The sequence below is a fragment of the Lepidochelys kempii genome, chromosome 1 (genome assembly GCF_965140285.1).
Source record: "Lepidochelys kempii isolate rLepKem1 chromosome 1, rLepKem1.hap1, whole genome shotgun sequence".
Classification (NCBI taxonomy): Eukaryota; Metazoa; Chordata; order Testudines; family Cheloniidae; genus Lepidochelys; species Lepidochelys kempii.
The window spans coordinates 206436075-206451134 of record NC_136380.1 but is presented as its reverse complement, the minus strand read 5'-3'; the positions used below and the strand labels follow the sequence as shown (position 1 = coordinate 206451134).

The window sequence follows — 15060 nt, the reverse complement described above, 5'->3', positions numbered from 1 at the left end:
CACATGACTCCAGGAGTTGGGGCTTTAAGACAAACACCAAATACCACCAGACTCAAGATACAATTATGAGAATTTATATCACTGGGAAAGTACTTACCCAGTGTCATCAGGAAGTCTGAGGCAGAGCCAGAGTAGAACCCAGAAGTCCTAATTCCCATGTCTAAGCTGTAACCACTAACCCATTATTTACGTTCCCCTGAGTTGCTCCTCAGACTCCACTTAGGGGATCCATGCAGATGATAGCCCAAAATGTAGTCGGGGGTGCAACTGGCTGAGTGGAAGCTGGAGGAAGAATACATCATAGTCATAGCTGGGCAGGCAAATCGGATTTTTTTCAGTCATTCAGTAATTTCTACAAAGAAACCATTCTGTTTTCATTTTCAGTGTCACGCCTGAGGGGCCCCTCAGTCAGTGCAGTAGGGATTTAAATGCTGCTCCTCAGCCTGCCACGAACTAGGGGTGTATGGACACAGGACTGGAAAGGACCTTTTGGGTCATGGAGTCTAGTCCCTAGCTATGAACAATACGGGTTAATTCAAAACATACACAAAATACCTCACTTCGATTGAAAATTAAAATCAGAGCAACTGGATTTTCTATTCTGGCAGCTCCATTTGAGAGGCAGGTTGTCCTTGGACAAGTTGCCTTAAAAGATCATTTCCTGCTGTGTCATCCTGCCAACATTCCTGTCCCACGCCTGGCGAGCAGCAGCCCTTCTTCTGGGGTACAAGGAAGGTGTTGCTGCCAAGGGTGGGATATTGCCAGCCCACAGCGGGGTGGTTTGAGGAGGTCTGAGAATTCCAGCTAGCTTGGCTGTGCCCCCTTCAGGCACCTATAGCTTCATCTCCGGTTCTAAACCGCAGCTTAATGAGAACAGGAGACTGGTTTGAATTTCAGAGGAGGCACATACAGAGCACACATGCCGCAGCACACTGGAGAAGCAGCTAGGGAGAGGGAGGATACTGCCACCTGTTGCTAGACACTTGAATTGCAAATCTGGTGGATTTAATTTCAAAATAACATACAGCACAACTCTATTTCTTTTTGTTCTGGAATCTGGTCTTGTGTGCTCCTTAGTATGGTGCAGTGCTTGGCACTATATATAAAAACCTAAGATAGATTATTAAGGATCCTACAGCATATTTTCAAAGAGTAGATACCCTATCTAAATTCCAGCTTGGGTAGCTCCATTTTGCTCTCCTAACACCATTCCAGAGGACATGCATCCATGCTATGACAGATTCTGCTCGATAACCATCCAAAGCAGTGCGGACTGATGCGTGTTCATTTTCATCATCTGAGTCAGAGGCCACCAGCCGAAGGTTGATTTTCTTTTTTGATGGTTCGGATTCTGCATTTTCCGCATCAGAGTGTTGCTCTTTTAAGACTTCTGAAAGCATGCTCCACACATTGTCCCTCTCAGATTTTGGACAGCACTTCAGATTCTTAAATATTGAGTCGAGTGCTATAGCTGTCTTCAGAAATGTCACATTGGTATCTTGTTTGCATTTTGTCAAATCTTCAGTGAAAGTGTTCTTACAATGAACGACGTGTGCTGGGTCATCATCCGAGACTGCTATCACATGAAATATATGGCAGAATGCAGGTAAAACAGAGCAGGAGACATACAATTCTCCCCCAAGGAGTTCAGTCACAAATTTAATTAGCGCATTATATTTTTAACGAGCATCAGCAGCATGAACGCATGTCCTCTGGAATGGCGGTTGAAGCATAAAGGGACATATGAATCTTTAGCACATCCGGAATGCAAATATCTTGCAACAGCGGCTACAACAGTGCCATGCAAACGCCTGTTCTCATTTTCAGGTGACATTGTAAACAAGGAGAGGGCAGCATTATCTCCTGCATATGTAAACAAACTCGTTTGTCTGAGCGATTGGCTGAACAAGATGTAGAACTGAATGGACTTGTAGGCTCTAAAGTTTTACATTGTTTTGTTTTTTGAGTGCAGTTATGTAATAAAAAAAATCTACATTTATAAGTTGCACTTTCACAATAAAGAGATTGCACTGCAGTACTTGTATTAGGTGAATTGAAAAATACCATTTCTTTTGTTTTATCATTTTTACAGTGCAAATATTTGTAATAAAAAAATAATATAAAGTGAGCACCTTACACTCTGTATTCTGTGTTGTAATTTAAATCAATATATTTGAAAATGATGAAAAACATCCACAAATATTTAATACATTTCAATTGTTTAATAGTGCGATTAATCACGATTCATTTTTTTGAGTTAATCGCATGAGTTAACTGTGATTAATCAACAGTCCTATTAAAAATATTGTTGTCAGCTCAATAAGAACATCAGCTATTTGTGCAGCTGTGGTTTAAAAACACAACAACAAAATGTTAGCATGTATAAGCAATGGGATAGAAAATAGTACTGAACATATTAGAAGGCCACTATATACACATCAGTAGAACAGTCTCATCTGGAATAGTGTGTTCAGTTGTGGTCAGCTCATCTCCAAAACAATTAGAGGCATGGAAAGACTTTCAGATAAGAGGCTAACAAGATTAGAACTACATAGTTTAATAAGGAGAATAACAGACAGGATGTGATTTAGAGAAATAAAATAAAGAATGGACTAGATAGAGTAAATGGGAATGTCCAATTGATTTATTTTTAAGGTACTTGTATGGCCCCTATTACTATAGTACTAAGTGTCTGTGAAGGGGTCCACTCACTGCAAGTGCGCCTCCTTGAGGCTAGGTCTAGGAATTAGCTGTCACCTCATCTAGCACCCCCTGCTGTCAGTTGCTCACACTGTGGCCTCTCTCTTTCTCCATGTCTCAGGGTGTTCCCTCTTCATGACTCAGCTCTCCAGCCAGGTCATGATATAGTCCTCTCCTTCTGGGGTATCAGACTCACACTGGACAAGCTATTTTAGGCAGTCTTCCAGTTCAAGTCTAGGTCCAGTGTCACTTTCCCAGTGGCAGGTTGGGGATCCCAGGCCCACCCACCACTGCGGGCTCCAGTCCAGGTACCCTGTGACTAGCAACCTAGGTCTCTACTCACGATCAGATCCTGTTGCTGGTTCCCTAGGCTCCTTCCTATCTCACCTCTCTATCTCCTTGTCCATGTCTAGACTTCACCACCAGGGCTTCCTCCACTTCCCACGGCTACTTTGCCCCACTCAGCCTCTTGTCAAATTACCTACTTGAGGGCAGGACCCAGGGCTTATTCTCCCCCTGAATTTCCTCCTTGACCCTGGCCAATTCCCTTCCCTTTAGGGCAGGGTTCTCCAAAGTGTGGGGCACACCCCCCCTAGGGGGGCATGGAGGACCATCCAGCAGGCCAGCCTCCACGGGGGTGGGGAGGGAGCGCCACCCAGCCCATCCCCACCCCCAGCTCCCGTCTCCATCCCCAGCCTCAGCGCAGCTCTGCTCCCAGCCCTGCAGCAGCCTCAGCCACTGGCCATGGCTCCATTCCGGCCTGGGACCGAGGCTGGGGACAAGTCTGGGAGCAGAGTCACACCTGGCCATGGGCCTGGCTGCCAGCCCTCACCACAGCCTGGCTGCGGCTCCGCTTCCACCTCAGCCTTGGCCCCTGGCTATGGCCCTGCTCCCAGACCCACCCTCAGCTGCGGTCCCAGCCTCAGACCCCTTACCCGGTCTGCGTCCACCCCCTCAGCTGTGGCCCCACTCCTGGGGGATGGAGGGGCACAGACAGGGGTAAGGGGGGGTGACCCTCAAAAGATTGGGGACCGCTGCTTTAGGAAGTGACTGCAGACCTCATTCCTGCAGCCCATCTTTCCTGCTTTCAGTTCCTGGGTTATAATCCTATCCCAGCTCCTCCTCCTGCTGGGCTTTATCTGCCATTAAACCCTATCCAACCCTGGTTCCCCTCCAGGTGTAGCATATGGGGTGAATTGGTCCCTTCTGGCCCATGTTAACCCATTCAGGCCTTGTGTGAGGTGGACCAGTATTCAGGAACGTGGGCCTGGCTCCACCAATGTTTGGGTTTATATTTTTAGAGCCGTCCCGTCCATAGGATGGACCGGGGCAACCACCCCAGGCCCGGCACTTCAGGGGGACACGGGTTCCAGGGTGGCCTGGGGGGTTAGCAGGGTGGTTTGGTGCCGGCAGTGGCGACTGACCCAGCCCACCCCACTCCACTCCGCCCCTCCGGCTTCCAGCATCGCTTGGGGGAAGGGGTGGAATGGGGGTGGAGCAGGGGTGGGAAGAGGTGGGGCAGGACAGGGCGGGCTGGGTCTGGGTCTCTCGCTGCTGCTGGCTCCAGGCCCCCCACTAATCCCCTAGACTGCCCTGGACCCCACATCCTCCTGAAGCACAGGGCCCGGGGCGGTTGCCCTGGTCCATCCTATGGACGGGAAGGCTCTGCTTGGACCCGTTCTGGGCACCATGAAAAATTATACAAACCTGGTGCCCATGCACCCCATCACAGTGCCTGGTAACTAAGGCTACGATTTTGTCATGGATATTTTTAGTAAAAATCAGGGACAGGTCATAGGCTTCCGTGATTTTTTGTTTCTTGCCCGTGACCTGTCCCTGACTTTTACTAAAACCATCCCTGACAAAATGGGGAGGGAGGATTTGGGGATGTAGGGGATAGTCATCTGAACATGAGCTCCCAGTGTGGACAAAAAAGCTAATGCAATCCTGGAATGCATAAACAGGGGAATCTAGAGTAGGAATAGAAAGATTATTTTACCTCTGTATTTGACACTAGAAGACTGTGTACTGTTCTGGTGCCCACAATTCAAGAAGGATTGGAGAGAGTTCAGAGAAGAGCCACAAAAATGAGTAAAGGATTAGAAAACATGCCTTATAGTTAAGGTTAAGATTTTGTTACAAGTATTTTTAATGACAGTCACGGACAGGTCACGGGCAAAATTTCATGGAAAATTTATGGAAGCCCATGACCAGTCTGTGACTTTTACTAAAAATGCCTGGAAGGGCCAGAGAGGACTAACAGTGGGAGCCCCACCGAGGCTGACTGCCAGCCACTGCTCCAGCCCTGTTGCTGCTCCTGCACTGGAGGCTGACTGCTGGTTGCTGAGCCAGTCCTACTGCTGCTCAAGGCATGCCGCTGAAGCAGGCTGAAGCTGAAGAAATCACAGAGGTCTGTTAAAGTCACAGAATCTGAGACCTCTGTGACACAATCATATCCTTACGTATAGTGACAGACTCAAAGCGCTCAGTCTATTTAGCTTAACAAAGGGAAGATTAATGGGTGACTTGATCTCAGTCTATAGGTATCTACGCAGGGAACAAATATTTAATAATGGGCTTTTCAGTTGAGCAGACAAAGGTATACCATGATCCAATGCACAGAAGCTGAAGCTAGATGAATTCAGACTGGATAAAGGCATAGATTTTTAACAGTGACAGTAATTAACCATTGGAACAACTTACCAAGTGTTGTGGTGGATTCTCCATCACTGACTATTTTTAAGTCAGGATTGGATGTTTTTCTAAAACATCTGCTCTAGGAATTATTTTGGGGAACTTCTATGGCCTGTGTTCTACAGGAGGTCAGTCTAGGTGATCACAGCAGTCCCTTCTGGCCTTGGCATCTATGATCCCATTTTACAAATGGAGAACTGATGCACAGAGAAATTCAGTGACTTGCCCAAGGTCATTCAGGAAGTCTGGTAGAAAGGGAGCTGAACCTGGGACACCCAAGTTCCAAGCTAGTGTCCTAACCAAGGAACCATCCATCTTCCTCTCTCATAGTACAAGAACAAGGGGTCCTGCAATGAAATTAAAAGGCAGCAAACTAAAAACTGATAAAAGCAAATACACTTTTATAGAGTGCATCACAAACCAGTGGCAACCATTGCCTTTAGTTGTCATTGAGTTCAAGAGCTTAATAGTATACAGAAAAGGACTGGACACTTGTAATAGTAACAAGAATATTTGCAGTGACATTGGATAAGATAAAAATGTATTAGACAAATAAACCTCATGCTTCAGGTCATAGGACAACTAATAACTGTCTGGGGCTAGGAAGACATTTCCCCCATGGGAAAGTTATTGCATAGTTATCCATTATGGAATTTCTTCCTGTGACGCACCCTGACACTGAGCTACTAGGGGAGGCAGGATCCTGGGCTACATGTGCTGGTGTAGTGTTGCAGAGAGACACTGGGACAAGTAAGCCATTGGTCTTATCCGTGGTGATTTCTCTGTTACTGTTCAGGATTGAACTCTAGAGTGTGTTCTCGCCAGGGCGTTGTCCAACTTACTTTTAAGGCTCCCACACAAGAAAGCTTCCACCCCTTCCCTTGGGAGATGATTTCACAGCCTAATAAGTCTCACTGCCAGGAATTTATTCCTGGTATTCAGACTAGATCTTCTGCTCAGATTCACCCCATTCCTCATTATATCCCCTTGCATCACTCTGAGCAGATCCTCCGTTCTTGGAATTTGCACCCTCTGGAGCAGTGTCAGGTTCTCACAAGCTCTCAGTCGCTGGCTGGCTGAGCTGCACAGAAAGATTGGTCATTTCCTTCTCATTCATCCATCTATGAGATGCCAGTTTGTGCAATTTGGTTCAGTCTAAAATGTGCATGAACTTTGCAAAAAGCTATGACCCACTGTGAGCTGAAGGTGGGACTGTTTTCAGTAACACTGTCTCTGTCTCTCACTTTGTATCCTGAAGGAAGAGCCAAAGAGCAAATCCAAAATCTGTGCCAACGTTTTCTGTGGAGCCGGGCGGGAGTGCGCAGTGACGGAGAAGGGGGAGCCCACCTGCCTCTGCATCGAGGTAGGACATAGAGCAGCTTCCAGATGACCGGAGGTAGAGAGGAGATGGGGAGAGGGGACTTCTTGAGGTCGAAGGGATCCAGATAAAATACACTAGGGCACTAGCCAATAGAGTTTCAATGGGAGTTGCTCTTGAGCAGCCCCAAACCAAGAGGAGCCCTTCAGTCTCCAGCCCCTTTCCTTCCCAGCCCTCCCCTGCCAATTCCTCCTCCCCAGTCACTCACACTATCTCTACCTCTGTCATCCTCTCTGATACACTCCCCCGGCGCACCCAGAACTGGCTCCTTTTTCTCCCCTCATGAGCCCCCAGTGCCCTGCCACAACCTGGTGCTCTCGTCTAGTGCATTGCAGCACAGATGCCAACCCATGCCAGGAAGTGCCAGTGTGGCTGAGCTGCCTATACCCTCGCCACTTACCTCACAGCCCAGAGTGTCAAACTAGGCAGGGGAGAGCTGGCTGGAGCACTCCTCATGTGGGGAAGGTGTGCCAGGGTGTCAGCACACAGTTGGACTGGTGTGGGGAGGTGCACATGCTCTCAGCAAGCCAGCTGTCAGCATAGCCAGTCTGCATGAGTTACAGAAACCAGCACTAAGCACTTTTTTAAAATAAAAAAATCTCTACAGGTATACTGAGATGGACCTTGAGAGAAGGGACAGTTTTAGGGACACGGAACCTGCCCATTTTGCTGTTCTCTTCCCCTTACAAAAAGCCATACGTTCTTACACCAATGGAACACTGTTTTTTAAAGAACCCCTCCTGTCCCCCCGCCTCAGTGTTCGCAACCCGGATGCTGCCATCCTGGGAACTGGAAAGTGAAAGGAGCTGTAAGCAAACTGACTGGGTTGATTACCTTTACCCAAGCTAAAAGAAACACAAAAAGGAAACCCCCAGCCCAAACGTTGTCAACGCTAAATTCCTTCTCTTTGGATAATCTACTGTGTCCCTTCCAGACAAAGCCCCAGGTTCTCAGCTGCGAGCCTACCTTCAGTTCCCCAGCAGAAACCTTGAGATGGTGTCTGCAGCCCATGCAGACAGATCCACCCAAAGAAAGACTTACACATACACACACACACACACACAAAGTCACTTAGAGACACACAGGTTTGTGCACACACGCAAACTCACACACCCAGAAGCAGAGACAAACATAGTATAGATACTAGTGATTAACTTCTGTGTTCTTCAGTAAATCTGCTTTCATTAAGTCACCTGAATGGTGGTAGTGCGGGGGGCTGGGGAAACCGATGTTTCCGGGTGAGGGAGTCCCCATTTTACAGACCACTCGGCTCCTGCACAAGATCTTATAGGTTCTGGGTAGTTAGTATCTCTCAGTCCCTACTTGCGCTGAGGGAGATGTGCACAGTGCCCATGAGCTGGGCTGATGCTGGGGCTTACACACTGCCTCCCTCCAGCCATCCTGGGATCCGTGGCGGTGGGTAAAGCTCTTCTCTTTCTGGCTCTTTTTCAGCAATGCAAACCTCATAAGAGGCCTGTGTGTGGCAGCAATGGCAAGACGTACCTGAACCACTGCGAGTTGCACCGTGATGCCTGCCTTACTGGCTCCAAAATCCAGGTGGACTATGATGGCCACTGTAAAGGTAAAGCCAGCCCTGAGGGCTTTGGGCCTACTGTCACTCAAACAAGACCCTGGGAGGAGGTGCAATGGAGGAGAAAACAACCGTGTGCCTTCTGCTCCCTGACAGAGATCACAAATGAGATCAAGGGGCCCCCATAACATGGCTTCTAGCTGCCTCTTCCTTCCAACAACCAACACAATCAACATGCCCTTTCCATCCACCTGTCAAGGAACGTCCAGGTCCACTAAATGATGTGGAGAATTGGACAGTTCCAAAAGCCCTTCCTGAATCCTTGCCCAGGCAGAACTCTCACTGACTCCAGAAGACAGAACTCACTTTATGTCTACACTACCGCAGTAAGTCAGCCTAAGTTACACAACTCCAGCTTCCTGAATAACATAGCTGGAGTCGATGTAGCTTAGGTCAACTTACTGAGGTGTCTTCACCGCAGTGGGTTGATGGGAGACACTCTCCCATCGACTTATCTTACTCTTCTCGTTCAGGGTGGAGTTCTGAGGTCGACTGGAGAGCCATCTGCAGTCGCTTTGGTGGGTCTTCACTGGACCCGTTAAATCGACCCCTAATGTATCAATCCCTGGAGCATCGATCCTGCTGTAGTGTAGATATAGCTTAGGGTTTTGCTTACTTGAGTGTTGCTCTTGGGCTCCTAGCCAGTTGTCCACATGGTCCTCTGTGTGGGTGCCCTGAGCTACAAGAAATCTGTGCCCATGTCCCATGTTCTGACACCACCTGCACCAACGAGGGACAAGAGGAGTCCTGACCTTTCAAAGGACTCACTCTCTCTATGGTAACACTGGTCTTTTAAAGGAGCAACTCCAAAGAGGAATATGAGGGAATGTGCTAGGGAGCGCAATCCAGAACTACCTGATATCCTTCCTGCTGAGATAAGCCCCACCATCACCAAAGGTACCCTGTTGCTAGGAAGTAACAGGGGCCTTCAGAGACCGCAAACTCACAGAGCTGAATCCCTCCCCGCTCACCATTTGTTTCACGCGAGGGAGAGTCTCATGTCACTCTGATACACCATGTCAGGACGTAAATGAAATAGTGAAACCTTTTTTTTTCCTGCTCATTAACATCTGTTCCCATGTTTCCACTGACAGAGAAGAAGTCTGAGAATCCAGTCGCAAGCCCAGGTAAGAAACCATCTCCTCCCCCGCCACACCTGAGAGCTCTGAATTCCTCCCAGCGTATTTGCATGGTGGAAGAATGGGCAGTTTGACAGGGAACTGCACAGCTTTAAGGTGGAATGAATAGAAAAACACATCTGTTCCCAGAGTGGGGACAGAATTTACCTGCAGACTTTCACATTACAGAGCCTGTGCCTGGCTAAGGGACAGGGAGATTGAGAGGTGCAACGTAGTGGGCGGAGCATAGGACTGGGAACCAGGAGTTTTCATGTCTATTCCTAGCTCTAATGCTGATTCCCTATGTGGCCTTGATCAAGACACTTCACTTTCCTGTGCCTCAGCTTCTCTGTTTGTAAAATGGGGGTGATAATACTAATGGTGGTAAAGCACTTCGAGGATCGATAAACATACATAATTGCGAATAATAATAATAGATTGCTGTTTATTTTCAGATCGAAGATAGGTTAGAAAAATGACTAAGTAAAACTGGTCCCTCCTTACTCCCCAGATGAGCTACCTGGATGTAGCACAGTCCAAGCTGCTGAATCTACTGACTGAAATGTGATCTGACTGATTTTTACTCCTGTTAGCCATGCAGAGCTCTGTGTTGGTGAGGATAATACCTTTTAATGGGATAACTTCTGCTGGTGAGAGAGACGAGCTTTTGAGCTTACACACAGCTCTCCTTCAGATCTGAGAAAGGTACTCACAGGGTATGTCTACACAGCAAAGAAAGACCCATGGCTGGTGCATGCCAGCCAACTCAGGCTTGGGCTCGGGCTACGGGGCTGTTTCATTGCAGTGTAGACTTCTGGGCTGTGGCTGGAGCCCCAACTCTGGGACCCTCCCATCCCACTTGGTCCTAGAGCCTGGACTCCAGCCCAAGCCCAGAAATCCACACAGCAAATGAAACAGTCCCTTAGCCCAAGCCCTGCAAGCCTGAGTCCACTAGCATGGGCCAGCTGCGGGTTTTTCTTTGCTGTGTAGACATACCCACCGTGTCACAACTACATACAAGGTGGAACCAATTGTTTAGCATAAGTAGTTAACACACATTTCAAAAAAGCTAGTGGGGAGGCTTTACCACCACCCCCAGCCTTTCCCCCTTACAACTGGAGAGGTGTTAACTGGCCACTTCACCTTGAATGGCCCTTTGAAATATGTGTTAACTACTTATGCTAAAGTTGGGGTTCTCAAACTTCATTACACCACAACCCCCTTCGGATAACAAAAATTACTACACGACCCCAGGACGGGGGACCGAAGTCCGAGCCCACCCAAGCCCTGCCGCCTCGGGACTGGGGAGCAAAGCTGAAGGGCTTCAGCCACAGACAGTGGGACTCGCACTTTGGCCCCGAGTGGTAGGGCTTGGGCTTTGGCCCTGGCCCTGGGCCCCAGCAAGTCTAATGCCAGCCCTGGCAACCCCATTGAAATGGGGTTGCGACCCACTTTGGGGTCCCGACCCACAGTTTGAGAACTGTGCTAAACACTGTTTCACCTTGTATTTAGCTATGACTCTGAGTACATTTCCCAGATCTGAGGGCAAGTCTACACTACAAAATTAAGTCAACCTAAATTATGTTGACGTACAGCCACTGCGGTAACTGAATTGGTTTTACACGTCCACACTACACTTCTTGTGGCAGCAGTGCGCGGCCTCACCAGGAATGCTTGCACCGATTTAACTGTCAGCGTGGGGCATTGTGGGATGGCTTCTGAAAGGTAGCAACGATCGATGTAAGCAACGCGGTGTCTACACTGACACTGCATCGACCTAACTACATCGAACTAAGCACTACGTTTCTGGTGGAGGTGGAGTTATTAAGTCTGTGTAGTGGGAGAGGTACATTGTGGGAGTTGCCTTACGTCAACTTAACTGTAGTGTAGGCCAGGCCTGAGTGAAGAAGAGCTTTGTGTAAGCTCAAAAGCTTTTGTCATACCAACAGCAGTTCGTCCATTAAAAGCTATTACCTCACCCACCTCGTCACTTTAATATCCTGAGACCAACACGGCTACAACAGCACTGCATACAGAGCTCATACAGCTTTGGTAAAGGGAGTCAGATGCTCCTGAGGCTTGTGCAGAATTGTTAGCATCAGCAGAATTGTTAACAAAGTTCCCATTGCAGAATCTTTAGTGTGAGGGGTACGGAGGCAGACTGCTCAACTGCACATTGATGGTCAGGGTTACTGGTGATGATGCACAAGATGAAAAGAACCCAGCTTGACTCTCAGAAACCGGGCTGAGTTGGTAGTGCTGATAGATAAAGCAGCCATCCTGTTCCCTGAGCACATTTGATGTAGAGTCAGATACACAGTAAAACATGTAGTCCCATGTCCCATTTTTATGCAGACGCTTTCCAAAGTATGCTTCAAGGATGGCTAGGTTATTATGCCATTGAAACAGGGCAGCACTGTTTTGTGAATAGGGCACTGGACTGAGTCAGGAGACCTGGGTTCTCTTCCACCAACCTGCTGTGTGATTTTAGGCAGGCCTTAACCTCCCTGCACCCCCCATTTCCCCTCCCATTCTTTCTTTGTTTTGTCTGTCTATACTGTAAGCTCTTCAAAGCATGGACTATCTTTTACTATGTGTATGTACAGTGCTTAGTACAATGGGGTCTTGATGTCAGTGAAGGCCTCTAGGAGCTGTCATAATACAAATAATAAATAATAATAATCCTTATAAGACAAATCAATTCCTGAATGCAAACCTAAGACAAAGGACCTTCTCGGGGCGTGACAATCACATCATAACGACCAAAGAATTCATAGCTGACCTTACAGAACCCCCAGCTACTCTCTCCCTGTCTGTCTGGTTATGGGAGGTTTTCTTTTCAGCCATAAGGACTAGCTCCTTAGGGCCAGATCCTCAGCTGGGGTAAACTGTCATAGCTCCATTGACTTTAATGGATATGTGACAATTTACACAAGTTGAGGGCCTGGCCCTAAATTTTTGGTTTTCTTAAATAAAAGATCAGATTCTGGCACATACGACTGCAGCCACCATGGGAGAGTAGTGGCTTAGCAAACAAACTCAGTTCAATCTCTGATGAGCACTTACTCTCTTCCTTTTTGTATGCAGTGGTGTCATAGCCATGACAGACATAGTGGAGAGGCTTGGAGACTGAAATCCCCTCCCCCTGAGAGATGGGCTTCTCAAGTTCAGTGCTGGGGGACACTGGCAGAGGGTGTAGTAAGGGAAGTTTGCTCAGCCCAGGCTATCCCAAGACTGTGGATGGAGATCTTTATTCTCTCCATGGCTGCCAATCTGGTGCCCTTCGCCAGTGCTAAATACATTTGCTCTCCCCATGGCACAAGAGACTGGGGGGACCAGGATGGTCAGCCTCCTTCCCTCCTCAGGCTGGGTGTTCTGTCAGCCCCCTGGAGGATAACATTGTGTATGACCAGAGAGGAGTCGGCTCTGGATCCATCTTTGTCATCTTCCACCTGCCGCATGACAAGAGGGAGAGGAAATCACCAAAGCAAAGGGGATTGAGGGGATTAAGTCGTTACCATTCTCCTGCCTTTCCACTGGGTGTCACCCTCATCCCAAACATTGCTCACCACTCAGCACCTCCAGCTGGGTTTGGAGATTGCTGATCTCGGTTCACACCCCTTCTGTGATAAAGGGAAACTCTGTCACTTGTAACCTGGTGTTGGTTTTTCAATTGTTTCTTTATGTTCTCTCAGTTGCATTTCTTCTTCGCTCACCCTTTCTTTCACTTCTTCCTGAGCAGTTGTCTGCTACCAGTCTGACAGGGATGAGCTCCGGCGCCGCATTATCCAATGGCTTGAGGCTGAGATCATTCCAGATGGCTGGTTCTCCAAGGGCAGTAACTACAGCGAAGTCCTGGACAAGTATTTCAAGGTAAAGAGGGCTGGGGCAGCCCTAGAGATGAGCCCTTGTTTCCTGCCCTACGCTGTTATGCAGTGCTGCTGGCACTTTTCAGTGACATGCCAGGTGGCTATAGTAAGTGAAGCCCCTGCAGTGTGAGTAAGACCAGAGTGTCTGGGGCGGTTCTTATGTAATACAAAGAGTGACCAAGTACAGGCCCGAAGCTGCCTGCAGCAGCACCTCCCGCCTCCCCCTTTCCCTCCCCCCCTGCCCACCCACACACAGGCAGCTGCCCCCCCTCTTCGGGTAGGTGGGGGTGGGGAACTGCAGAGGGAAAACTGAGGAAAAGGGAGAGGAAGATGTAAGTGCTGAGCCTTCAGAGACAAGAAACGCAGCAGGGAGGGGCAAGTGGAAGTGAGGCACAGGGAAGAGGTTGGGGGTGGTCCTAGCCCTTTGCCCCAATTCAGATTGGGGTGGGAGGCATGTGGGGGCTTTTCCTTGGGAGCCCAATCTCAAAGGATAAAGCCCCTGATGCGGCAAGAGACTCGGCTCAAATCCCCAGCCAGGAAGAGAGAGAATAGCCTCTTACACTTCGCAGCCTTTTCATTCAGTGCCTTCCTTGGAGTCAGTAAACTCCCGTCCCTCCCTCCTTCCCTCCCCTTGTGTAACTGGCAGATCCCACACTCCCTGCTTGCTTCTGCCACCCTCAGCACATTCCCCCCCCCCTCCCCATCCTGCCGTGGCCCAGAGCCTGCGGGGAGCTGGGGACCAGATGGTTTAAATAAGGAGGTGTTGACAGTGAGAGATTAATGGCACCTGGCAGGAGTTAGCTCTGAAATTTGCCATGGCGATGGGACCCCCTGGTGGGACCCGAGAAGCCAGCCTCTTTGCTCCTTCCCTGCCCCAAGCTCTCAGCCTTTATAGCCATTAACACTGGTGCCTTTTATGGAAGCCCTCCAGTGATTCACTGCCTCAGGCTCACCCTTGGGCACCTGCCGTCACCCCAAATGATGGGGTGACCTGCAGGGTAGAGCTACGCAATCCCTCCCCCCCACAAACACACCGCCCCGAGCTCCCTCCTCAAAGGGCCGCCCTGTGCCACAGGCTGTGATGTATTATCCAGAGCCAGCCATGTGCTCACTCCGCTGATGTCAGCACTCTGAGGAGCACTCCCCCTGCTATGAGCCCAATGAAAACCCGTGTCTGCAGCACAGAGGCAAACCAGCTCCTGCTCACTTGATTGAGCATCTCACAGTTTCCTCTTTCCTTTGTCCGCTGATTCCAGCCTCAGGCTGGGGAATGCTCCCGTGACAAAGCCATAGCCTTTCTCAGCAGGAAAGCAAAAGCTAACACCCCTTGCCCCCAGTTTATCCTGGGCATTTAATGGCATCCACCAGGTAACACCCATTCCCCAGGGGCTTTACAATATTTTGGGATGAAATTTAGTCCGGGTGAGAACTGGGGACTAACAGGGCTGATGTGAGTGAGGCATAATAAATGGTGGCGGAGATTGTGCAAATATTCCTACATAGCTTGACAAATACATCTCAACCCTGACCTGTCGGAATTCTGCTGTAGCCATGGGAACCTCACCCAGTATTGGCCCTCACTCCTGCCCTGCAGTCCCCCAGGCTATCCCAGTCCTGGGCTCCCCACACAGTTCTGCCAATGCCCCTTACTCCTGCCCTGCAGCCCCCCCACCCCCCAGGCTATCCCAGTCCTGGGCTCCCCACACAGCT

The 15060-nt window shown here is 49.0% G+C and overlaps 1 protein-coding gene across 1 annotated transcript in view; it reads left to right on the top strand.

Moving 5' to 3' along the window:
• Nucleotides 1–15060, top strand: part of FSTL1 (follistatin like 1) — an 80615-nt gene that overhangs the window by 54499 nt on the left and 11056 nt on the right. Inside the window, exons 3-6 of the mRNA XM_073309556.2 lie at nucleotides 6653–6757; nucleotides 8225–8354; nucleotides 9458–9490; nucleotides 13224–13354. Of these exons, the coding sequence (XP_073165657.1) occupies nucleotides 6653–6757; nucleotides 8225–8354; nucleotides 9458–9490; nucleotides 13224–13354 (399 nt within the window). The remainder of the gene's footprint in view (nucleotides 1–6652; nucleotides 6758–8224; nucleotides 8355–9457; nucleotides 9491–13223; nucleotides 13355–15060) is intronic.